Below are 25,243 nucleotides of genomic sequence, written 5' to 3'. Positions count from 1 at the left end.
GGCAGCCGTGCCGAGGAGCCGGCGGCAGCGGGGAGGCGGGAGGGGACGGACGGACACGGACACACACACACAAAAAGGGGAGGAGGAACCTGTCGCTTTAAGAGCGCCGGTAGGGGCGGGGTGGGGGAGGGGGGGGAGGCGGCCGCGCCGCGAACGGGCGTGACGCCGCGCGCCCGCCCCGCCCCGCGTCCCCTTCCCTCCTCCTCCTCCTCCCGCGGGCGGGGCGGGGCGGGGCGGGGCGGGGCGGGGCGGGGCGGGGCGCCCCTCTGCCCACCCCTCCCCTAAGCGGGGCGGGGGCGTGGCCGGCGCGGAGGGGCGGGGCGGGGGGAGGAGGTGCGGAGCGGCGCGCTGAGGTCAGCGGCGAGCGGGCGCCGTCACAAAAGGAAGTGGCGGCGGCGGCGGTGCGGCGCGGCGCGGCGCGGGGAGGGGCGGGGGGCCCGCGAGGAGGAGGAGGAGGCGGCGCGGCGGCGACAGGAGGAAGGCGGCAGCGGGGGCGGCGGCGGGCGCAGGGGTAGCGGCAGGGCGGGCGGGCGGCCGGCGGGGGGCCGGGCCGGGCCGGGCCAGGCCGGCGGGGCCGCGCCGCGCCATGGCCCAGCAGCAGATGAGCAGCTCGCAGAAGGCGCTGATGCTGGAGCTGAAGTCGCTGCAGGAGGAGCCGGTGGAGGGCTTCCGCATCACCCTGGTCGACGAGTCCGACCTCTACAACTGGGAGGTGGCGATCTTCGGGCCCCCCAACACCCTCTACGAGGGCGGATACTTCAAGGTAGGGCCGCCCCCGCCGCCGGCCCGGGCAAGGCCTCGGGGGGAGGGGGGTAAACGGGGGCTCCGTGGCCTCGGCCGCGGCCCCAAAAAATGAAATAGAGAAAGACGAGGCCTCCCGTGCGCGGAGGGGCCTCGCTCGGCGGCGACCGGGCCGCACGCAGCCCCCAGGGGGGCGGCAGCTCCGGGGGAGGCCTCGCCTCGGCGTGAGGGACCGGCCTGGCCCCGGGAAGGGGTCTGGGGGCAGGCAGCTGCGTCAAAGCCTCAGTTTTGTTTCCCTTCTGGAGGGGAGGAGGGGATAGGCGTTTTGTGGTAAGGGGTGAACTCTTTCCTTCCGCTCCCAAGCTGTCCTTCGGGCTGTGGTCTGCGTGTCTTTATCCCAAAGTATGGGGCGTCCCGGCCTCTTCCTGCCTTTCCTTCAGGAGCATCCTGTGTCAGGCGACTAATTCGGGGGGAAAGGCTCTCCCTACTGTGATTCTTCCCCCCCCCCCCACCCCCACGAACTTCATGGTACTTCAGTACTGTTTTGTTATGATTTTTGCCTTCTCTTCTCTGCTAGATTTAGAGGACAGTCGTCAAGGGGCTAGAGAAATGCTTAACTGGTGAAGGTAGATGAACGCTTTCAATTCCTCTCTCGGTCTTCCTGTTGGTCCAAAAAAACTTTTGTGGCTGTTATTTCCCCTCTTGTAAACACTGTAAGCAAGAAATCTGGCACTGCCCTCCCAGAAAGGAACTAAAGGCAGAAAAGACTGAAATTCTCAAAACAGCTGGTGGAGAAAGAAGTGCAGGCTGCTTCTAGAACCAATGAAAACATTGGTGCCTGCAGAAGATATATTGTATTGGGCATACCCCTTTGAACTTTGCAATGTCTGCTTGGCCTCTGGCAAAAACATTGTTGCCTTCAACTTGCATCTCCCTGGAGTGATTGTTTCAGTAATGGCTCCTGTGTGTTCCGCTTTATGTCAGTTAGTGCCCTTTGGCTCCTGTCAAACTGGAGGGGGAAAAAATTTTGGGGTGATCTATTTGCTTGGTTAACATGCATCTTCAGTGCCACTTGGCCTCTCTGGGTCAAGGTTTAAGCACTCTATTCCACAAAACCAAAATAACCTGTAGCTTGGGAAATAATAGATCTGAGTCACGTTCAGTTTGGCCTCGTTGTTTTGAAGGAAGGGAAGGTTTTGGCACAAGCCTTTCTTTTTGTAATGAGTTGGCTGGCTTACTCATGTAGGTGTGATACGTATATTCTTAGACTCACCTCCATTATTATTATTCAGGAAGTAGCCCTAGTCTTGGATTGGGAACTGGGTCATTTTTACATCAGAATGGCTTGGCTAACTCTTCCGGCACTTAGATTACTCATCAATTTTCAAACAAATCAAGATGGATCAAAATATTGTTGTCTTGTTTAGGAACTGTCTGGTTCCTACATTTGGAATTGATCTTGGAAAGAAAGCTAAGGAAGATGGGTGAAATAATCTGAGGATGCGTGTTTAACAAGGGTAGTTTTCGGCAAGATTGTCAGTGTTGGCTTATTTCAGTATTGTAGCTATGATATGTTTTGCCATTTGATGTTGTCCTTTACTGCAATGCTTTTCCTCTAAAACCTTCTAACAGGTGAAGACTAGCGCTGATGAGCCTCTACAAATGCTATGTGATGTTTATTTTGAGAATGGGAGACTCTTTTAAGTTCTCTTACTGTCTTCATCCCAACTGTAGTCGGGTGATTCTCTTCAAGCAGTGTGGCTGAAGCCTGTTGTATATAGTTTTTCCCTAATCTTTTTTTTAAGGAGGATCCATGTGTGGAGTTCTTGTTTAGGTAGTTTTTGGTATTCATCCTAAGTTCTCAGCTACCAAAAAAGCAGTTTTAGACCTAACTTGGTCCCTGGGGAGACAGAATCCTGTTGTCCTGAGGAGTGAAGCTTTTGACTTTTTTGTGTTGTTGTACTGGGCCTCTAGGCCAACCTTTAGATATGTTAGACTTGGTTTATTGAATGATATAGGGATAAGATTGATACCTAGAACTTTTATTTTGTGAGGTTACTTCTGTGATGTGTTCATAGTATTTTCAAGGTGGACACTTTAGTTTAAAATCAGCATCTGATTTATTTTTCTGAGGTTTCTCAGCTTACTGATTTAAATAGTCTATCTTCATCATGTTTTATGTTTTACTTTCCTGAGATTAGATAAGTAGGATTAGAAATGAGCAGTTATAGGCTATAAGTTTTTCAGCTTTGGGGCACTGGAGTTAGCTTCCCCCCCCCCCCCCTTCTTCCCCCCCGTTTACTTGAGGTGTGGTTTGAGGGTGGGAACAAGAAGGAAGGTTCATCATCTTTTATTTAAGCTTAAATGTAAATGTTCAGAGGGGAAAACATGCATTTAAAGTAACTTTATTAAAGAAAGGGTTAGCAATGATTGATTGGGAAGAAAACTCTTGGTTTGGGTTTGTGACGTTTTCGGGGCCGGGAACATCAGATTTTTGCACCTTGTTTATTCTTGGAGAAATGTGACCTTCTCTATGGATTGCTGAACTAGCTAAATAAGCTGAAATGAGCGAAGGGTTCTCTTTGCACGCTTTTGAAAGGAGCTACCGAGCTACCGCTATTAAAAGCTGGTCTAACATTTCAGCAGATTCTGATTTCAGTTGCCAATCCAGTAACTTTACCATTTGATAAATTTAAACAGAAAGTGTGTACTACTTAATGTTTGCTCAAATGGCAGATTATCAGTACCTTAGTGCAGGCTTTAGTAAAATCGGAGACCTTTTAAAACTTTAAGAGTAGTATTTAAACAACTCCAGGTTTTTATCAACTGAGATAGCGTGCTAAGATGTGCTGTGGTACTTCATAGTGTAGGACCTTCTAGCTAAATAGAAATGGCAGAATCATTCAGAAGCAGTTTCACGCAGAGGAGCATTGGTAAGCGATAAGAGCACTCCTGTACTACAAGCCCCCCTTATACAATTAGCTGAAGGTACACATCTGCAAGGTTATATCACAAATCCAGATGTACTTGCATAGCTGTCGTCTTTGTCAATTTCTGTCACAATATCTTGTGATTATATAGTCATAAATCCCATTTTTGAATAGGACTAGAAATAAAGTTTTGGATAACCATTTACTTAATTTTTTGGATTACCACCTAAGCTACTTCATGTACTGGTCACTTTTTGTTCCTTGCTGGCAAGACAAAAGGTCAGCGATGTTAAATCCTTCATGTAGGTCAGAAGATAACAGCAAGTATCTGTCCATCAGTAGCTGTCAGCAGGGGGTCATCCATCAGTACAACTAAAGCTTCTCCCTGTGTTCTGGCCGTGAAATGCTGTGTTGGGCTTCAGGTATATTTGATTGTATTAAGCAAACTTGGTTTTTGCTCCTTGGCTCATTCTGAATTTGCCTAAGGGAGAAAGGTGGGGAGAACTAGTGTGTCTAAGGTGTTGATTTATTCACAGCTGGTCCAGTTATTGAAGGTTTTTGGATGAGAAAGGGAAGATTTTTCTCAGAATAAAGTTATTTCCTGTCTTGGCCATAGATGGTGCCGGTTGCTGTTTTCTGTGGTCAGATGGGAATGACAGTCTGATAAAACAGATCTTAAGATGAGACTCCTCTGAATTACTCTGGAAACTGTGGGAATATGTTCTTTTAGCTTTGCTGATAGTGCCTGAGATGTAGAGGACTGGATTCTGCTGCAGTCTGCAGGACTACTTGTAAGCAGTTTCATCCATACTCCCTTTACTCTTTAGGCATCTTCGCTGCAGCTGAGACGGTTCTTTGCTATGCGGCTGGAGAACTCTTTCACCTTCAACTTTGGCACCGGATGTTTAAGTGTGGATCAACGCAACACAGCCTGTTAAGCTATAATCTGTTGATGATGGGTGCTGGTAGTGAGAGACCTCAGTGGCTGAGGATAATGTATGCTGAAGCTTTCACCATCTCAGTTGACCTTTGATCTATGGATAGTCTGCCTTGAAATCCTGTGTCTGACAGCTTCATGTTTGGGTCTTCAAAGCCTGGAGACTGATAAACCTCTGCTCGGTGCCTTAATCAATTGATGGTCTCAAGATACTAGCAGAATTACTAGAATATACTTGTTGATGGCTTACTCAAAGCTTTATGTATTTGCTACAATTGCACCTTAGCATCACAGCTTTTGATTGTTTGAAAAAGGAAATTCTTCTCGTTTCATAGTTGAATAGTATTCTGCTTATGCTGGGGTGTAAACTTTTCCAGAAGGGTACAAGTGAAAAATTACACAAATAGAAACTTCATTGTTAATCACATAGCACTGCCCAGAAGTACAGTTTGAACCAAGTGTGCTGTGTCAAGAAACATGTTTAATGTAGAGCAAAGAGTCAATATTAAAAGCCCCTTCATAGGTGATTTAGGTTAGGTAGATGAAAGTGAGTACACCTAACATGAAAGAGAACAAGTCAAAATAACTGTGGTATTAGAGTTGCTATTTGATAGTTCTTTTCTTAACGCAATTTATTTCATTAGGTATTCTTCCTACTTGAAGGAGCAAGTCTTGACACATAAGTTGGAGTGGAAAAACAAGCATTATGCTTGATTGTCTTGAGTAATTTGGGGACTAAATACTTGTCATAGGCATTGTTTTCCTTGCTTTTTGTAACTCATTAACCATGTGCCATTTAGAATTCTGTGTTGTTGGATCTCAGCTTCTTCCAAGTGATTTGTTTTGAATTTGGAGCAATTAGCAATTTATGGAAATACTTCTCTGAAAGCAGGAAATCAGTATAAAACTTTCTGATGATTGACTGGTGTCGGGAACGAGCACCACGTTAAAAAGTCTGGAATTGTAGGCTACTTCCCAGAAAGCTTAAAATTAAGCAAATAGAAAATCCTTAGGCACTTAGGATTAGGTAACTGGTAAAACATCTAACTTCACAAGATATTACTTAATGCCAAGGAAAAATTGTTGTATGCTTTGCACAAGACTAAGTCTACAAGCCTCTGACTTATAAGATCCTACAGAGTTTTTCCCTGAATGTACTTAACTTTCAATTTTTGTTGCCTTTAGGTATCTTTGATACTAATATGCGGAGGTTTGAGGCAACAAAGGGATATGGAACTTCACGTTAATGAAGTCTGGAATTGCTCACTTCAGGGTCTGGAGATAGCCCGCTCTCCATGAGAACTCTTCAAAGTCAAAGAACAGCTAAGCCATCTGCAGTCAGGGAGGGAGGAAAGTTATTCTGGTGTTAGTTCACTGATATTAAGCATAGTTATGGCTTGTAACTCTCAAACCCAAGGAGCACCTGATTGACTTTTGCTTTGCTGTTACGTGTAAATTTTGGATGCTTGCATTTGTGGGCCATGCAGAACCCTCCAGACAACTCATCCAGGCTATCACCTCTTCTGGACAGCTGCCTTTTCTTGGGAAGAAACAGGCAAGGTAATGATGGTGGCCAGCTCCTAGTTCTTTCCATAGGGCTCCTCTGATCCGGGTAGGGATAATGTGTATGCTGTGAAGGGCAGATAATGATTTTTTTTCAGATCTGATACTGCCTGGAAATACAAGCTCATGTGTAATGGGTCCTGTCCTGTGAAAAGGGAAGAGCTGTAGCACAGCCCACTTCTGCTATTAGAATAAAAAAAAGAAAACCTTTTCATTTGGAAAGATTGAACAGTATTGACTTGCATAATTGTTCCATTTTTTTTGGCTCTATTTCCGTGAGTTTGCACCAGATGATCCTTGGATGAGGTAAAGTGTAAGATAGAGGGGTGTGGGGGGTTTTTTGGTTTTGTTTTTTGTTTTTTTTCCTCTCCTTGGAAAATGTGTGCAGGTAATTCTGTGGTCTCTTGAAAGTTCTTGCTGGTCTATTCCAGTGATGGTGACTTTTAAAGCATGTAGATGATATCTTAGAGTTGGTCAGTGTTTTGGGGATTAGTGGAAACTTTTTACTCTGTAGTGTTGGAAGGGTAGGGTTTTTGTTTTTTAGTAGTTTTTTAATTTTGTATTTTTAAAGAGCTCCAGTGTTCTAATGACATTAGGCCAGGGTTTAACTGAGGGCAGGACGTATCTGTAGCTTTCCATAAAAGCTCAGACCTGCTTCTAATGTAGCACTATTTTATGTAGCAACAGTTTCACACTGGGTATTTTGTTTCTTTAATAGCACATTAAGTCCACTGCCTGATTCATATTTTACATCCTGAAGGTAGAAAACCTCCCCCTGCCACACACACAAACCCCTCCACCCCCAAACGCTTTGTCATCAGAAATATCCAGAGTTAAGTTTCTATAAACACATTATGTTGTTTTATGGCTATGATCAGATATGAATTAGTACCATTCGTTAATGAATAATACGGGCTAAATAGTGGAGGGACTTGTGCTGAACTGGAATGTAACCGAGTTACAAGTGGACTGCATTGTGAATGAAGTAGAGGTTATGTGAATATTGTAATATAGGAAGATCTCTTGTAATTTTGGGCTGTGCATGACCGCACGCACGTGTGCAAAATCAGTGCGATGTTTCCAGAGTTCCAGTACTTTATTTACAAAACATTAACTTGTTATTCAGTGATATGAGTTAAAGGAGTTGTAATTAATCTTACTAAGCTTTTGTAGTAGCTACTTATTGAGAATGAATAGTGTCACCAGACCAGATTAACAGTAATTTAACTTTGGCATTCTATACCTTCCCCTGAACTACCAGCAGCCAAGACTAGCCTATAGCAGAGTAAATAGATAGCCTATCTCCATGCTTTCTGAAATAATTAAAATGAATAAGCATTTGTCCAAAGTGGCCTGCAATTGAGAGGAAAAATAGTAAAGCTACTGAATTGGGCCACACATAGGATATTATGGAATGTTTGCTTGATTTTTTTTTTTTTTTTTTTTTAAAGAAATCTCCCCTGGGGCTTTTTTCTTTAAATTGAGGATACTGCCCAGAGAACAAGGAGAATGAGCAGAGGCTGTCTTAAGTGGATAACGCTTTCAGATATCTCGCTGTATTTCTCGTTAACAGAGAAGTCTTGCTGTGCCTTAGTTAATCAAAGTATGCTATGATATTCCCATCTGCCTATTTTGTTCTCTTAAAATTATGCAAGTTATTTAGAACTTAAAGTAAAGGACTTTTACTATGGGAAACAAAACTTAAGATTGTAGCAGTAGGGACATAATTGTGATAGCCATATGACTCTTCAAGTTGTATGTCTCCGTAAAGAATTTAAAAGGTGTTGAGGCTCAACTCTCGTCAAGCACTGAGTGTTCAAAATTCAATGAATGATAGAAATATTTCTTCTCTTGTGTAATTCTCTGAAGTGTCAAGTAGCTATTTCTTGAGACAACCACAATCACGTTTAAACAATTTTGTATAGAGAAGCTGTTGTCACTTCATTTAAAAGTTCACTGGTCTTTGGTAAGAGAATTTAGAGCTTACATTGCTGTATGATCTCCATTTAAGCATATAAATATTAAAATTGAGTCCAACATATGGAATGATTTCCATTTCTCAGTTTCTGCCAGAAACCTGAAGGCTAGCATGCTTCAAAATTTGACTAATATGCTTTCTTTCTCTGAAATATAACCCCCCCCTCCCCAGCTGTTGAGTCTTTCATTTATGTGGAAGAAGCTTGGCTGCCTTTGGCCTGAAATATGGCAATAGCAGCACTACCATGGGCAGCTGCTTAGGTAGGATGGACTGAAATGAGCGTTTGGCCTTTTACATTTTGAAGCAGGCTGGATAGTTTTTGAGAACTTATTTATACTGAGGTCTGTTTTGACTCTCAGAGGATTATGGGCAGACTCTTCAGGAGGTAAATGCCAGTCTAGGCAGAATCGTTATGGTGTATCCCTCTGGAGCTTCTCTATAAATGGCAAAAATAGCATAATTCAGTCTGTCTTGAGAACCCACATCATCTATGACTATTCCCCAATTGCAAAGAGGTAGTAGCTGTGTTGGCTGAAGAGGCTAAGGAGGGATGGGATCAAAAGATTGCTGGTCTTGGCCGCTTTCTTCAGATGTTCCTGAAGGTCCGGGCTTTTAGTGCTGTTATAGATGATACTCAGATTTCACTGATTAAAAGCAGCCCACTTAATGCTCAACTTAGAAGAAAGTTAGTGATGATTTGTCCAAGTAGCATGCTCGTTCTATGCCTACTGGTTATAAGGATGTTCATTTTGGTTCATTCCTCTAACATGACTGATAGCTTATGCTTGAGCTCTTCAACTAGGGATCGTATTTGGCCCACAAGAGAGAATTAAGTAGAATGTTGGCAGTCCACAAAAGCTGCAAAAAGTAATACTTCTTAATGGAAACTTCCATGGAGACCCCAGCTAGCCTGGCTGCTGTAGGTAAGTACTGCCTACCTCCAGCCCAGGAGTTGCCTCCTCACGGTTGTAGGCATGTGGCTAAAATGATGGGTCAGGCCACAGTGGGGTTAGTTGTGAGTAGCCATCCTGAAGTAGGGCATATGTATTTGCGGATCTAATGGGGATGCAGTGGAACATCACGCAGGGATTTCTTTAGCCCTCTTTTGGCACTTGCACAATCCCTAAACTGTCCCCTGCTGTCTAAGTAGGTAGTGCTACGTACCTTGGGGTCACTGCTGTTAATATGTCAGACTCGTGCAATGGCAGGGGCATGGAGGAGGGGGCTCTAGGTATGGTCAGGTACAAAATCCTGTCACCTGTGATTCTGCCAGGCCTCTTAATCTATCCCTGAGTCTTCTGGCTTTCTAAGCCAGTCTCAGGTGTGACTTCCTCTTCCTTCATCTCTTTTCCTGTATGGGGTTGACCGCACTTCAGGGCGTGGTTGAGGGAAGACTTAAGGCTACCGTTTGTGACCTAATTAGAGGTTCTGGTCCAACTCCTGGGGTCTCTGCCATGGTCTGTTTCATCTTCCCTCTGTAGATCTCACCCTTGCTGAGAACATGGGTGGCTTTCACCATTTCCAAGAGGACAGTCAAGTATTTTTGTCCCATGTACTCTTAACCAAGACTACTAAGGTGGCTAGTTTCTACGTTTATTTTAAAAGCAAACTCACTGGTGGTCTTAAGTGGAACCTATGCGTTCTACTTTGGTAAATCTACCAAAGCTCTGAATGGAGGTTATTGGACAAAAACACTTCAGCTGTTAGAAGCTGCATCAGTTGCATTATATCGTTAACTCTGGCATGCATAAACTTGTCATGATCACCTAGCTGTTTTGCCTAGCACTAATTCGTAGCTGGAGTTGTAAATAAGGCTTACCCCCTTCCCCCATCTTTGGTTTAGGTAAGCGTATATGAATAGTTTATGTAATCTAGAAAGGAGAAAGATACCAAGTCTATTCCAGGAAACAAACTGTGTAAATGGCTTTGCATTGCTGAAATCTAAGTTCTATTATAAATCTCTTTAAAACATCTCCCCCCTTTCCCCCCTGCTTCCAAAACCCCCTGTGATGATACACTTGAAGAATTTTTTTTTTTTTTAATGGCAGAAGAGTGCAGTGATAGCACTGGGCAGGAGAATCCTTATGCTTAGAAAGAACTTTAGTCTTGTTAGGCTACTCTTATATGATACATCGGTTGTGCGGCTGTGGTAATGCAGTAAAACTGAGGATAAGAAAAACTAGGCTGAACCTAAAGCCAACTACTAATGATTGGTTGGCATGATTAATTTAGTCCTTGGTTTGCAGATTAATAGCTAGACCATATCCAGATGGACTAAAAGGGTTATGGCAAATTAACTGCTTCCTTCCAAGAAGAAGCTGTTAAGTTTGTGTCTGTTATTGGATGCTGTTATGGTCAGCTAACCTTTGTCTTCTGCTACGTAACAGCCAACGAGCTTTCTTCAGTACCTGTATTGTTGAGCTGTGTTTAGTAAAGCTATTAATTATTGCTGTGTCGCCCTTACTCCAAATGTGAATAGCTAGTCTGATGTTAGACTGCGTGAAAGGGATGCACAATCCAGAATTCATCATCTATTAGGCCCTTTGTGTGGGTGAAGCATGGCACTCATCGAGAATAGTCTGTCCTTACTACACAGGCAGAATGAAAACGGTCAGTACAATGCATTGTTTTAGATCTGTTGACAACTGTAAGAGGTCCTTATCTGAAGGACACGTAGCTAGGGTTGGAAAAGAAATGTAGAAATATGGGTTGTTTTTTTCTTTTTTTTACAGCTTTGATTAGGTCTAGAGTAGGGCCAAAAATGTCCTTTGACCAGAATAGGAGGCAGTATAATTTAGTGCGTAAGATATGGACTGAAAGTCTCTTATCTGTAATGGGTTTGTGTGCATGATCCTAGATAAATTTAACATTTTTTAAAATAAAATGGGCATATTGTATAATCGCATACTTGACTTAATCTGTAGGTAGAAAGCTTTTTGCTTTTTATAGATAGCACATGAGAAAGCTTTCTTCCAAAACAAATTCAACTTGTATGTTTACAAGCGCATTATTTAAATTTGGAGTAGTTGAGGAAATTGTCAAGTAAATAGCTTTCTGGATGCTTAAGCTGGAAAGCAAAGAGTTTTTTAGAATAAGAATTTCTACTTATTCCTGGTTAAAGATTGAGTGGTTTCCTGAAGATCCCCAGCACAGATCCTGATGTACTGACAAGTCACTCCTCTGCACAGACTTTGTTCGTGAGGCAGCTGTAGCAATTCTGTAAGAGCAAAAATAAAGCTGGGGTTGTGTAACTTAACCTGGGGGAGGAGGGGGACATTCCTAGTGTTGAAGAGAAAGCCATCAAGTCAGGGCCTGGGTACGTAGGCTTGCTGGGGGAGACTTCTGCTATGCAGGCTTCACAAATAATTCTCAGAAACAGTATACCGGGAGATAATCTGGGTAAACTTCTGATTGTTGGAGGAGGCAAAGCTATGCCTTGGCTGCCTCTTCAAGTTTGAAATGTCAGAGGGGTCGGCAGTGATTTCAGAACTACCAGGCTTTTTTGTCTCCCACCTCTGGGATTTCTTACTTGTGTGGTCCTAACTGTTCCAGTTCTCTTGTACTACTACAGCCACCCTAGGTCTTCAAAGCACAGGAGAGAAGATTAGATTCCAAATAAAGCCTCTATACACTGTGAAAGTAGCATGCAGGATTTGAGTGTCAAGTGTCAAAGAGTGAAATGGCTTGGCAGTTCTGTAGCATGGCCAGGTAAACAGCCTCCTCCTGCGTGGCTTTGTGGGACCAGTGCATTTGCAGAGCCAGATTTGATCCTACTAAGTTAAGCCGAGGTTTAAGGTATATTATTGACATGCCTTCGAGGTCCGTTATGCTTGTCACCCTAAGTGCAATTACCCAGGCTATGCCACAACACTGAGCTTAAAACACGTGGGCAGAAAGCCAAATTCTACACTTAGCAAGCACTTTAAATAGAAAACTACAGCACAAATGACCTGCAGGTACCTTTCCTTTTATAAGGAAAGCCAGGGTTTCTAAATGCTAAGACTTCTTCAGTTTAATTATAAATGTATTAATAAATGCTGTTGTGTTATACATAATTGCCAAAATAACGTTTGGTCATAGCTTAATGTGATTGCAAGGTAGAATTTGAGTTTCAGTCAGAATATAAAGTCTTTTCCTGTTCTAATTGTGTTAACCTTGTATTAATAGGTACAATGAAAGGAACACACAGTGCTTTCTCCATTAACACTGTATCAACCGTGGCAAATAACCAAGGCTCACAGTACTAAACTGAGATCATTCTTTTAGAGTGTTTAAGTATGTCTGCATTGCAGCAACTGCATATTCAAACTGTCTCAAGCACAGTAGTGGTCTAGTACCAGCAGCCTGATATTCAACACCAGTTGTGAATTGACCCAGCTTATGAGCTGGTTTTGCAGCCCATGCTTAATCCCATGTTGCCATGGTTAGACTGCTACCGGTATCCACGCTAACTGATTCAAAGCTAGTACAGTTACAGCTGTAAATCTGTCACAGCAGTGGCAGTCATGTAGACATAAACATAGATCTGGGAAACTGCTTTTGTATTGTTTCAAATGCTGATTGTACAAAGGTGCTGGTCAGCCGAACTTAACACAACCTGGCTCCTACTGTTTCTGTTTTGTTTGGCTTATCTCGTCTTTACATCTTATAAAATTCTGATCAGAGGTCTTGCTCTGGTTGGGATAGTAACAATCTGCGTTTTCTGTGTTAGACTAGGGTGAAGTATGAGGGGTTAGGCTATGTGGAGCCTTGTTTTCAATTTGCCTGTTTGCTTTTGTGACACTTGTAGAAACTGAGATTATATTTTGAGGCCTTAGTTCCTTGCAAAGCTTAGCTGAGCTGTCCATCAGGTTGCCAAGGGAAGAAAGGCTGATGGTGTGACTGCTCAGGCCTCACTTAGTTAATATTTGCATGTAACTGGAGACTATTCACTTATTCCTTTGTGGAAGTTCTGGTATTAAATATAGATATAGGTGTGCATCAAAGGCCTAGTTGAGTTTGACACATATTTGAACAAATACTGAGTCACTTGCTGCTTCTCTTGGTAACAGAAAACAAAATAGAATGAGACTTCAGTAAATTATTGAAACCTGGAGCGTAGGCATGCATAAACTTGGTTTAAGATGTGTAGCTCTGAGATTGTATCTTCATCACCTCAGTGCCCTGGAATTTCAAAGTTATCAGATTTCCAGCTTTACAGGAAATATCACTCTTGAGGGTCTAATTAATCATCTATTTCTACAGAAGAAAGAAGCAACCTATTAAGGGAACTTGAGATTCTTGGGACAGAAGACCTTGAAGGCTACTAAAAGGGTGGGCTTTTTTTTTTTTTTCTCTTTTTAACCCAATTTCAAAATGACTCTTTTTGTGACAGCTGACTTCCTAGAAATCATGGTGAACTGAAGGGAAGCCCAAGATAGATGAGCTGAGGTGCTGGTGTTGATACTGCAGTTGTCTTGGCAACTGCAGTCTCTTAAATATCTCTAGGAAAATAAGTAGCAAATGTTCAAATTGGGAAATGGTAGTGGTTGACAGAAGAACTAGGAGCAATGAGCAGCCTGAGAGTTGTGCAGAGCAGAAATTTGACTATAACCAAAAGTTGCTGTTTTCAGCGGTGGGATCCTTGGGTGATGTAACCCTGATGGTGGTCCTCATGGAGTCATAGCTTGCCTGGGTACTGTCTTCCTGAATGAAGAAGGATCCCCGGGGAGAAAACACTCTGTGTACATACATTTCTGTAATAGTGAGAGATGAATGCAGTGTGAATTCTTACACTCTTGGAGTGCTTCGTATTGCAGCCCTACTGTTCAATGTAGTCATGCAACTATTACAGCAAAAATTGCTGCAAAATAAACCTTATATGCAAGCAGAGATAGAAATGAGAATGGTATTTTGTCAGAGCTGAATCACTGACAACTAGACAGGGATTGTTTTAGGCCCTCAGTGCTTATTGTAGTGAGAAACTGAGACATTTTACCATGTGTTTTGTGATTCATGATTGTGCATGCTGTTTTGCATTTTTGTATGGTAAATTGGGTGAGTTTTCTTATCTCTTTCTTTCCTTATGGAACACTTAATTCTCTCTTACACTGGCACAAAAAACAAACCCCAGAGAAAGCCTGACTGAATAAAACAAGCAGAGTATGAGCCAATTGTTTCCTGCTGCCACAAGCATATTTGTAAGTGCCAGCTATGACAGGTATTTCTACACGCATTGAATCTTAAACGGAACACCAGGTGCTAAGAGAAGTCATAGAAGACTAAGCATACGTTTTTCTGCCTCTCATTTAATAGTTCTTTTGTGGTCTTGTCTTTGCATACTAACTTGTGAAAAGCAGTGTCCAAAGCTGTCATAAGCTTTGATCAGGGTGGGGGGGGGAAAATCTGGCCAAGGTGTATAAGTATCTGAAGGGAGAGTGTCAAGAGGGTCCAGACTCTTCTCTGTGGTGCCCAGTGACAAGAGGCAACAGGCACAAACTGAAACACAGGAAGCTCTATCTGAATTTGAGGAAAAACTTCCGCACTGTGCAGATGACTGAGCACTGGAACAGGTTGCCCAGAGACGTTGTGGAGTCTCCTTCCCTGGAGATATTCAGAAGCCATCTGGACACAATCCTGGCAGTGTGCTCTAGGTGACCCTGCTTGAGCAGGGTGGTTGGACTAGATGATCTCCAGAGGTCCCTTCCAACCTCAACCATTCTGTGATTCTGCGACATGGAAGTGGGGACTTCTTGGTGCAAAGGGCAGTAAGTGGTGAAAGTTGATGACAGGGTCAAGTTTAACTGGAAGAATCCTATTCTGCTGAAATAGTAATGGTCACTGTATGTGTAAGTTTTATATAAAAAATATATATATATTTTTTATAAACCAATGTGTTTAGAGGCTACCTGCCTCTTCTCATAGTGTTTTGAGGTTCTGGGTAGGTTCTGAACTTCCTGTGATGAAGATCCTGTTGGAGTTCCAGTTAATTCATTCAAAACTTCCACACTTGACCAGTTAATCCTGCTTTGACTATGTCGAAGAAATGAGGCTAAAACTTTTAAACTTTCTCTACTAGCAATGTAAGCCAGTGTGTTACAATTAATAGTTGATTGGATTTCTGAGTCCTTGCCAAATGTGAGAGGGAAGTTATCCTTGGTAAATGACATCATCTTCTGCAATACTGAAATGTTAATGTAAAATTCCAGTCCCTGGCATCATGCAGATAATCAAGGTAGGATTTTTGTATTTGTAAGTAACTTTCGCAGAAGGAGCGGCAGCATGAATACCTGCTTAAGTTTGTTTCCCCTTCTGGCTCATAAGCTTTTCACTTAACTCTTGCATCTTGCCCTGATTCTTCATGGTGTTCTTGCATTGAAAAAGTGCTAATATCAGATATAGGACTTCAGGCTTTTTAAGGACTCAGACTTCATCTGACACTACAATTAAACTAAGTTTCAAAAGTCACTTCTGAAAATGGATAGGTGCACTTTTCAAAGATTTGCGATCAAGGGCAAAATAGCTAAATAAGTGTGAGGGAATAAGGGGTGAAACCTGCATAACTGATGTGAACTCTTTAAATTATATATTAAGAATAAGTTGCTCTACTGTTTGGATTTCCTATTCTTTTTTCTGTCTATTTTCTTTATTTCAACAACTAAAAGCACCAAAAAAGCCTGGTACAATCAAAACCACCTTCTTGTCAAAATGGAGCTTGATATAGGGAGCCTGATAAACTATGCACATGGGTAGTCTGGATTTTCTGAAAAGAGCATATGGTAGCTGACACTTCAGCTGGAGATAACTTGGTAATTATAGCTCCTTTGTCAGAATTCCTTTGCCATTTCATGGGGCTAACAGCATATTAAGCTGCTTTTTGTAGATGTAAGGAAAGGCATGCTGCTAAAAATATTTGGTTTCGGCATGTCTTCAATTATTCCATCAGACTTGCACTGTGCTGAAAGCTTGGAGTCCATAGTATTAGACTGGAGTGTTTCAGCTTTTCCAAAGTGAGTGAGTAGTCTTTCTGCAGGAGACAAACCTTTCTTTTGTATGAGGAAGGATTTTGATTCTCTGGTCTGTTTTAAGACAGGCCATATGCAGGGTAAGGCAAACGCTATATTTCTAAAGAGATCTTTGGTTTCTCTAGCTTCAAATACTCGTTGGCTACTGAACTTGGTAGAGAATTGCTTACTTAGGTGTTTCATTGTGATGGTCTGAGGGTTTCACTGTGATCTGACTTTGAGGATGAGTCAGTATATAAACTTGCATGCCTTGAATGCTCCTCTTAATTTCAGTTCACTGTGTTGCAAGTATTCATGAATATAAATCAGGTAAAGTTTGGCCTGAGTTTTGCTCTTATTCCAGAATAAATGCAATATACATTGAACAACCTCATTAGAGAAGGTTGGAGCTAAGCAAGAGAATTTTGGTTTGGAGGTGTGTCTATTTGTTTAGGTAGGCTGATCCTTAGTATAGTTTAACTAGCAGTTGCTAGAACAGTGGATGTTCTTTCTGGATATTTTGCTTAGTATGGTATGGTAGAAACTACAGTGTGGCTGACTCATGCCACAAGGCTTGATGTTGCTTTAATCCTTTAATAAACTGTTTTATCCTAGCTAATGTAATTGTGGATGTTCTTATTATCCATACAATGTCTAATCCCTTTTGAATCCTGCTAAACTGTTGACCTAAATGTTGCTTAGCAATAATTTTTATAGGTGGCTTATGTATTGTTTAACCTGTTGAACAAACCTTGACTTTTTTCTGTGATGACTTGTTGAGCCTCACGTTGGTAACATGCTGCTGAATGTTGTGTGATAGCCTGTCCAGATTATGCTCGCGTCAGCCTGATTGCCAGCCCTGAGCTCAGATCCAGCTTTTGGTTTGTTGCCAAAGCTGTTCTGTTGTGTTCCCACTTGACATGGCAGGCTTCTAGGAAGGATGTTATCAAGCACTCTTACTACTGTGGAGCAGCCTGTAGGAGGCTTCCTTTTGTGCAATTTTGGGAGCTATGTTGCTGGATTCTGTTCTGACTTTCATTTTAACTTCTTTTTACAAGTGATTATGATAAAGAGTGAGTGATAGCTGGTGTTCAGACTTTCTGGGTGTGTCAGCTGGACGATGTCTAGTTTTGCTGGAATTTGGGGAATATCTCCCTTTGTTCTTGATTCCTGGTCCTCTTCTCTCAAATGCATTTGTATGCGAGGCAAGTTTGGCTCTTCCAGGTCAAAGTTTTACTCTAAGAACTCTGTATTGTTTCTTATGTTTAAAATGTTGCAATAAGCATAGTGGGAACTACTTTGTATTTTGTAACTTAACACATAGTGCTCTAGAACTGTGATAAAGTAGGGTAAAGAACTAAAATTGCAGAGGTGCTTGAGGTGTAAATAACTCCAGCATTGAAAAGTAGTTTTTATACTCTTAAGTACTCAGACTAGCCTAGCTCTGTAGGGGATCTCGGAGGGGTTCTATCACCTCTTGTCTGGGGACAGCTATACCCTCCTCAGGCCTCTGTGATATCTCATGCAAGAAACTGTGTGTGGGTTCAATTCCCCCCTCATCTTAAAGAGACTAAGCCCGTATCTTCTGTTTTCTGAGTGAGTAACATAGTCATCAAGCTTTTAGTCTACTTAGGGGAATCCTTCATTCCCCTTCCCCTTGTTAAAATTTCTTCCGCGCTCTTGGCCGCGTAGTGGGATAGGGCCAAAACCCAGCAGGCACTGAAGGAACATGCCTTTGGTCTGGGGTGCTCAGCTGGAAGGAAGGATTGTTCCTGCTTATCAGCTCACTCTGCAATGTGAAATGTGTGAGCTCCTGGCAGGGAAATAGCTTTCTCCAACCTCAGCCAGACTCCTTTTGTCTTCTGGCTTGGACTTTTGTGTTTCCTTCTATTCAGTGGCATGGTGCCAGCAGGAAAGGTGAAGAAGGCTGTACTTAAAGCCACCCAGAAGGTGAAAGATGGAAGTTGTAAGTGCCACTAGGCCAAATGCCCTAGTGCTAGCTGACTGAATAAAGTATCCCAATTTAGCCACCTTTCTTTTTTTTTCTTCCCTTCCTGAGGAAGCAGGCCAATCATTTGAACCAAATATGTGGTAGAGGTGGTCATGTGCAAGATCTCAGACTCCGAGTCAGCCTCCTACAAATACCTAGTTGTAACCTTGAGTTCAGTGCTGAAGTTCAGGACACTTTAAGACATTTCCTTCTTCGTCACTTCTGTTAGGCAGTTTACCAAGCCTTAAGGAAAAGGGATATACAGGGAAACCTGTTTAGACATGGGATTTCCCAGCATGGGTTCCTAGGCCAGCAGGTCTCTGGTTCCAGAGATGTAATTCACAAGTGCTTACCTCTGCACTGCTCGGTGTCATTTCTGTTCTGGCTGTGTCCAGGAAAATTGTAGGATGAGCTGTTGGAAATATTTATTAATGTCCTCTTTTGGAGAGTGCGAAATCCTTTTTACAGGCTTACACTTCTGGACTTAACAGAAGTGTCCTCCAAAAAGATGTGTGTGGGGTAGGGATGTAGCCTCAGTTGGTTCCTTTTCCTTGTTAGTTTGCTGTAATCAGCAAACAGGATGAAGCTGTGACTTTAAAGAAGTCATTTCACACTGGAAGCAACTTTAATGTCCTATGATAACATGTACAAGAATGTCAGATTAGTCAGTGTTTAATTTGTGAATTAAAGATCTTGTTGTTGTGGCTTTTTGTGTTAAGCTACTGAACTGTAAGGATAACAAACTGGTGATGCAGACTTCCATGATCACTAATCTGATATTGCACTGGCTGTATTTAAAGCTAACTGTTCACAGATAAAAAGCAAATGAGCTATGTGCTGCCTGTGATATAATTAGATATGCTGCCTTGTATGTTTGTTTTGCAGATTAGAGCAGGAACACAAAATACTACTACATAGCCTGCAATGCCTGATGCAGAAGTAATTGTACAATGGATGCAAAGTGTGCAGCACGTACAGCTTAGCTGACAATATAGGTTACCCTTCTTTGGATATGCTTAGAAAAATTATTTTGTCTTCCTGATAGGAGACTGACAGTATTTTAATCCTGCTAGGTGCATGTGGTAAAACTGTCCTAAGTGCAATAAGAAATCTGTTGTCTGAAGACATACTACACTGAAAGACTGGGCAGCTGTCCAGCATACATGAAGGAGCTCACGCTGCATATGTCATTGCTTGGATACTCCAGAGGTCACTTCCCCAACATCTGACTACTTGGTCTTCCCCTGTGAGGAAGATGCAGACTGAACCTGAAATACTGTCCCTCTTGCTGATGCTGTGGGCTGTAAGCAGCCAGTGTTCAATCTTTCTCTCTGCAGGCTTTTTGCCTTGAAAAGATGACCCGGCTCCACTGAGCTATGCTAAACAGTAGTTAATTATGTAACTGTCATCCAGATACTTGTTTCAAAATATTTTGAAACTATAAAATACATTGGATCTGCAGCAGAGCTGCCAGTGTATTTGCCTTTAGCGTGAGAGCCCTCTTGGCAGCAGGAGAATGTAGTTTTTCCTTCCAAAGAAAACTAAGCTGCACCTGACCTTACAGTTTAAGGGTCATCACCAGGACCCTGGCAACTTAGTCCCGCTCACGCCATGACTAAAGGTATATTGCAAAAACAGGAGCAGCGTTCAAGAGGTGCTATCCTTTCTGCAGACTGAACGCACTGACCACTACAGAAAGCTGCTGAGGTGCGGTAGCACAAGCACTAGTAAGATTTATCAACACTGACAAACTCCTCTCTCTAGCCTTAATCCAGTAAGATAATTTTTTTTTCTAGAACAAAACCCAAACTGACTTTAAAAAAAAGCAAACAAAAAAAACCCTGCAAGACACAGGATCTGGAGTCCGCTTTGTAACTAGCGGTCCTGTGTTGATGTTTAAGCATCTGTCTTCCTGCTTTCACACATTGACACTTACTTTGAATAATACTCTGTTTGGAAAAGGCCAATTGAAAATACTGCAGTGTAACTCAAGTATTTAAACAGACAATAAACAATCTGGTACTCAAATAAGGCTAATCATCTCTGCATAATAAGAGAGTAAAGAAACATTTTCTAACTTGACTTCCTCAAGCAGCAAAAGACAGTGCTGTTGGTGTAACTTAAGGGCAAGACAAGTTTTTACTGTTTGTATAATATCCAGTATGATGAGGCCTTGATTTGATAGGTGCTAGAATAGTGCTTGCAATCTGTAAAGTTAACCCAGCCGACAGTGCAATAAAAGCTGTGTGACTATTAATGAACTGCAAAAATAATGGTTACTGTATGACTTGTTAGCAAATATAAGCAAATTGGAGCTCTTTTGAAAGACCAACATTCTCTGAAGGCTGGCAATAAGTTGTTTTTTCCTGAAACTAGGCTATGTAAGAGCTGGTTTCTAGTGAGTACTTGTTTCTTCAATTTTTTTCAAAAGTTAAACATGGGATGTTAATGACATACTCTTTAGGGGTACATGTGCTGCTGTTGAAGCTGTAATTTTAAAATGCATGTTGTAGATCAGGTGATTATTAAGTCTGGTCAAAATTGCTGGTTTGGCTGTCTTTATCACTAAACAAGCAACTAGGTCTATAATCTCTTGCTTAGATTATTCTCCCCCTGCCCCCAGCTTCCCCTTGCACTACAGCTGCCAATGTATTACTTGTGTACTGGGATGGAAGAAGAAGAAAAACCCATAGCTATGGTATTCCCCCCCCCCCCCCCGAGCAGAAAAGAAATGGTGGCATGTATGCATGCAAGTTTAGAGCTTTCAGTCTATCAGTTAACACTTAAATGCATTTTTAAGTATTTACAGTATGAGGAATTGTTATGATTTCCTACTGGAAAAAGGGCATCTGTGCAAGATTTCAGTAGCATGCAGGGACAGCTCTTGTGTGTATCTTACTCTCTTCTCCCCCTCCCCTCCTAGTATGTGTGTGTATGTAGTCTCACACTTGCCAAAAGTACTAAGTGACCACTTAGTCTACGTTTCTCATGCCTGAACTCTTGATGCTTGGTGCAACTACAGAAATAAAGGCATAGGTAGTCACGTGTGCTTAAAGAATCCAATAAGATTAAAACCAAGGGGCTTTCTGGCCTTCTTGTCAGGTGGCTACACAAATGCACGTGCCAGCCTGAGGAAACAAGGGGGTGGGAGGAAGAGCCTCTTTCTGTGAGTGTGCTGGTTTGTTGGTTTATTGACTGTGAAACTGCAGCATGGGTGATGGCTAGTGAGCATTGAATTCTTTTTTTTTTTTTTAGGGTTTATTGTCTTTGAACACTAAGATTTTTTCCTAAATTGTAATACTGATGAGTTATCAGAACTCAATTCAATGTCAGGAATAGGAAGCAACAGTTCATGCGCTTCTGTTTTGGGCCGGTTCAAGTGCCTGTAACATTGTGTGCTCCCCACACTATGCCATTATTCACCCAGCCTTTAATAACTGGTTTGGCATAGTATTTCTGGTTGCTACTTGCGTCCTAGGGTGACAACACAAACTGAATGTGGTGATAACTGCTGGATTGGTATCCTAAGCTGTCATGGTTAGTATCCAGCTGCTTCTAGGCTACCTGTTGGTCCTCACTTGTTTAAAGTCAACAAATCTACATAAACTCTCATTGTTTTGGTATTGTAGCTTCCTGTGCTTTGCTGGTTTTCTCTGCAGTTAGTATGCTGCAGCTGTTTTTACCCAAGCATAACTGTAAATGTGAACATCATGATAGTTGCTACTCTAGCTTCTCTCCACCTCTACAGAGATTGTGTCTGTAGTGAACAAGTTTGGTACTGAGGTTATCTATGGCGTTCTTCAACGATAGCTCGGGAAGTAGGGCTTCTTCATTAACGGGGGGAAGTATATACAGAAATTCAGGTTTTCAAAGCTCTACTGAACTAAGTTAGGTGAAAATGTTTTTAGCAGATAGGAGTGTGGAGATGTTCTGCCATCATTTCTCCTAGACAACTTTTAATAATGAAGCTTACAAGAGCGCTGCTTTTCCCAATACCTTCTTAAAAGTGAAGTTTATCTCTTCTACTAAGAAGCCAGAGCCACGTCTTCAGTATCCTTTTAAAATGAGTTTCCATCTGTGTTCACAGTCCACTCCCCCATGAGCTTCCTCAGATCTTTAATGGGTTCACTGTAACATTTTCTCTTACTTCAAAATGCTTCCTTGCTGTTGACAGGCTCTTAGTTCTGCAGAACAGTGAAGCTGACTGTACAGAAAACAAGCTTGAAAGTCTCCAAATCTTTTTTTGGCTCTAATACGCATTTACTTTTGAGCAGTTGATATCTAAATCAGATGGTCATATTTTAATTTGTTGTCATGTCCTAATACTAATCTATGCCATGAATCACAATTGCTTATGTCTGCTCAGTCCACTATCTTGTCCTTCTTACTGCCTGTTTTTTGTATTAAAACGTGAGGCAGCTAATTTTACACTAATTATGCATTTTGGTGGGGTAGAGCAGAACAACAAAAGAAACAGGGCTTTACAAATGGTTTGGTCACCTCTTGTAAAGGATTGGGAACGGGTCTTAGCACTTGTACGCACAATTACTTTCAGCTTCTCATCAGCATGTGCTGCTGACGTGTCACCAGTGCTAGCCTTTTCCACCAAAGGCAGACATCTAAGGCGTATATGGGATCTCTGTGGAGCGGTTTTTGATTGAGAATACTTCAATTTAGTAGAAATTTAGTAGTTCTGATCTCTTTAGCACAAAGATAATCTACTAAACACCTCAATAACCTTATAAATCTGGGTTTTCCCTCACAGCTTTTACTTTTGCATTGTAAATTTGATAAATACTACCTGAATAGTGCAATACATTGAAAATAATATTTACATTTGGTTCAGAAAACCATATTTAAACTTTCTTCTGCTAAGGAGAATCTGAAAGTACAAATGCTAAGTTTTGAGGTATGTATAGTCAGTTTGATGTTTTCTCTGGGCCTTTCCGATACAGACTGGTGAACACTTCAGACTAAAGTGGTGCACACAAAGTGCCTGAAATTAGTTTGAGTTTTAGACTATTATAGAAGCTAATACTTCAGTGGGAGGAAGGCGTAAGGTCCAAAGGAAATCCAATCAAAAGTGGTAGTGATGAGGTTTATACAAAACTAATAATTTAAGATGCTTCATATTTCTTTTGTTGCTGGAGTTAGAGCTCTTAGGACATTGAAGTTATGAATAAAATAATAGTGTGGTAGAAAATAAGGTAGAAAATTTTCCAGTTGAAGCTTGTTGCTTACATTTAGGGGAAGAGCTAAATGTGTCTAATGAAGTTCTTAGGTAGTCTTGAGTTAAACCCAGGAGTTGCTGGGGGACTTCCAAGGAGAGGAACTAAGTGACCACTTAGCTTGTGATATCCTGACTCTGTATGCTCTCCTATTTCTTTAGGCTGTTCTGTGCGAGTGAGCTAGCTTTCATACTGCTGTCTCTGCAAATCCCATGTAAAGTGTCTGCTGCAGTTCAGCTGATGACCTAGCTGAGACATTTTTGAGATGGGAGTGCCCTGACTTCATAGGCATACCATGCTTTTCGAACGTGCAAGTCATACCCCAGATTCTAGGGGAGAGCTGCTATGTTTGAGGAGCTGCTGGTCTGCTTTATAATCATTATTTAGTGACTGAAGAAATGCTAGTTCTTAGAGCTGAATTGCAGACGTTTTTGCCATAGTACACAACTTGAACCAAGCAGCTGCAGCCGGTTTCCTGGGATACCGGAGCAGAAGCCAGGGATTACATGTTGTTCCCCTCTTGCTGTTGGACTCATTGACTAGCTTGTTGGTGTTGTCTGACTGACTGACTTTGCAGGCTTGCTTAAAGTGTGTATTATTTGGAAAGCATTAATAAAATCAATATGAAGTAACTTATTTTGTAGGACACTGAGCTGAAAATTGGTAAAGCAGTCAAAGGCAAATGTCTTTGTCACCTATTTTAGTCCCTATGGTAGATACTGATCGTCTGTCTATTCATGTCACTACTCAATGGCATCTTGGGACTTAGTTAGGAAGGTTAAGGATTCCTGCCAGTGCTGTATATTGTATAAATGTTGCATCTTATTTAAAATGAGTCATTGGGTTTTTTTGTATGTTGAAGTGAGTTATATATAGTTCTTACTTTAATATTAGATGTTGAACTCTTAGCAAGTTTTTACCTGAGAGCTTTAAATGATGAGATTGTCAAAAGGGTCCCCTAAAGAAAGGTAGTGGGGAGGGGGGGGGGGGCATGTGTGTGGTGGCTCCTTTTTTTTTTTTTTTTTTAGGAACATCTCTTTTCACATAGTGAATACTGAACTAATGAACTATAGCCTTCAGAAAAAAAACTTGCATAGTTTCTGCGACTTGCTGGACAGGAATTTGTAGGAAATCTCTTGCTACTTGTAGTGGTAATTAGAAACTACCTTATCCAAATTTCAGAGCATAGCATGCTAGTTTGAAACTGTTTTGGGTATCTTGGATTGTAGACTATTAAAAGGACTAAGTCATTACCCTACTACCAAAACATAGTTTGGCTTGAACAGGTATATTTAAAGTTAGTTAATACTAGTAACGTTAGTACTAATAATGGGCTATTCACTTTGAAGTGTTTTGGCAACAGCGCGGCCAAGACATGAGATTAAGTATCAAGGAATCCATAGCAGAAGGCACGTGCCCTGTTCAGGAGGGGGAAATCCTTGTCTGTATACTCTTTTTTTTGAGGGTTCTGAATCTGATTTTTGAAACAAAAGCATAGATAACTAATGCCATATATAATATGTATATTCTGCTACATACTGTGATAGTAATGACTTTGGTTCCCCTAAATTCACATGAAAGTGATGAATGAGCTATTCTGCTCTCTGGCAGGCTTTAGAAAGCCCAACTTCTGCTGACCTAATTGGTGCTGAAACCAAAGGTAATTCTGCCTTCTAAAGATCTGAAGGCAGTCCCTGCTAGGGTAAGGGTCACGACTAGTAATGGGTTGATGGGAAGTGGGAGCTGAAAGGGGTTCTCTTATCTCTGTATGATTCCTTCGTTATTGCCATGCAGGAGAAAGCAGCTCATCTAATATTGCAAAGCCTCTTTGTAGTAAGGAGGCATTCATGTTAAAGTATAAGCTTTGCCTCTGGGTGTGTTTAGGTGCACTAAA

The 25,243-nt window shown here is 41.9% G+C and overlaps 1 protein-coding gene across 2 annotated transcripts in view; it reads left to right on the top strand.

Annotated features, from left to right (window-relative positions):
- Nucleotides 1-310: 310 nt before the first annotated feature.
- The window catches only part of LOC138064275 (ubiquitin-conjugating enzyme E2 R2), a 52,116-nt gene continuing 27,183 nt past the window's right edge, over nt 311-25,243 (top strand). Inside the window, exons 1-2 of one of the 2 annotated variants that reach the window (XM_068926054.1) lie at nt 311-353; nt 610-763. In XM_068926054.1, coding sequence (XP_068782155.1) covers nt 626-763 — 138 coding nt within the window. In that variant the 5' untranslated portion in view covers nt 311-353; nt 610-625. Of the gene's footprint in view, nt 354-492; nt 764-25,243 lie in introns of those variants that run through there. The other variant, XM_068926053.1, reaches the window with a different exon arrangement.

This window comes from Struthio camelus, chromosome W (assembly GCF_040807025.1).
Source record: "Struthio camelus isolate bStrCam1 chromosome W, bStrCam1.hap1, whole genome shotgun sequence".
Taxonomy (NCBI): domain Eukaryota; kingdom Metazoa; phylum Chordata; class Aves; order Struthioniformes; family Struthionidae; genus Struthio; species Struthio camelus.
Note: the sequence above shows the minus strand (reverse complement) of the source record. Positions and strands in the feature narration are given on the sequence as shown.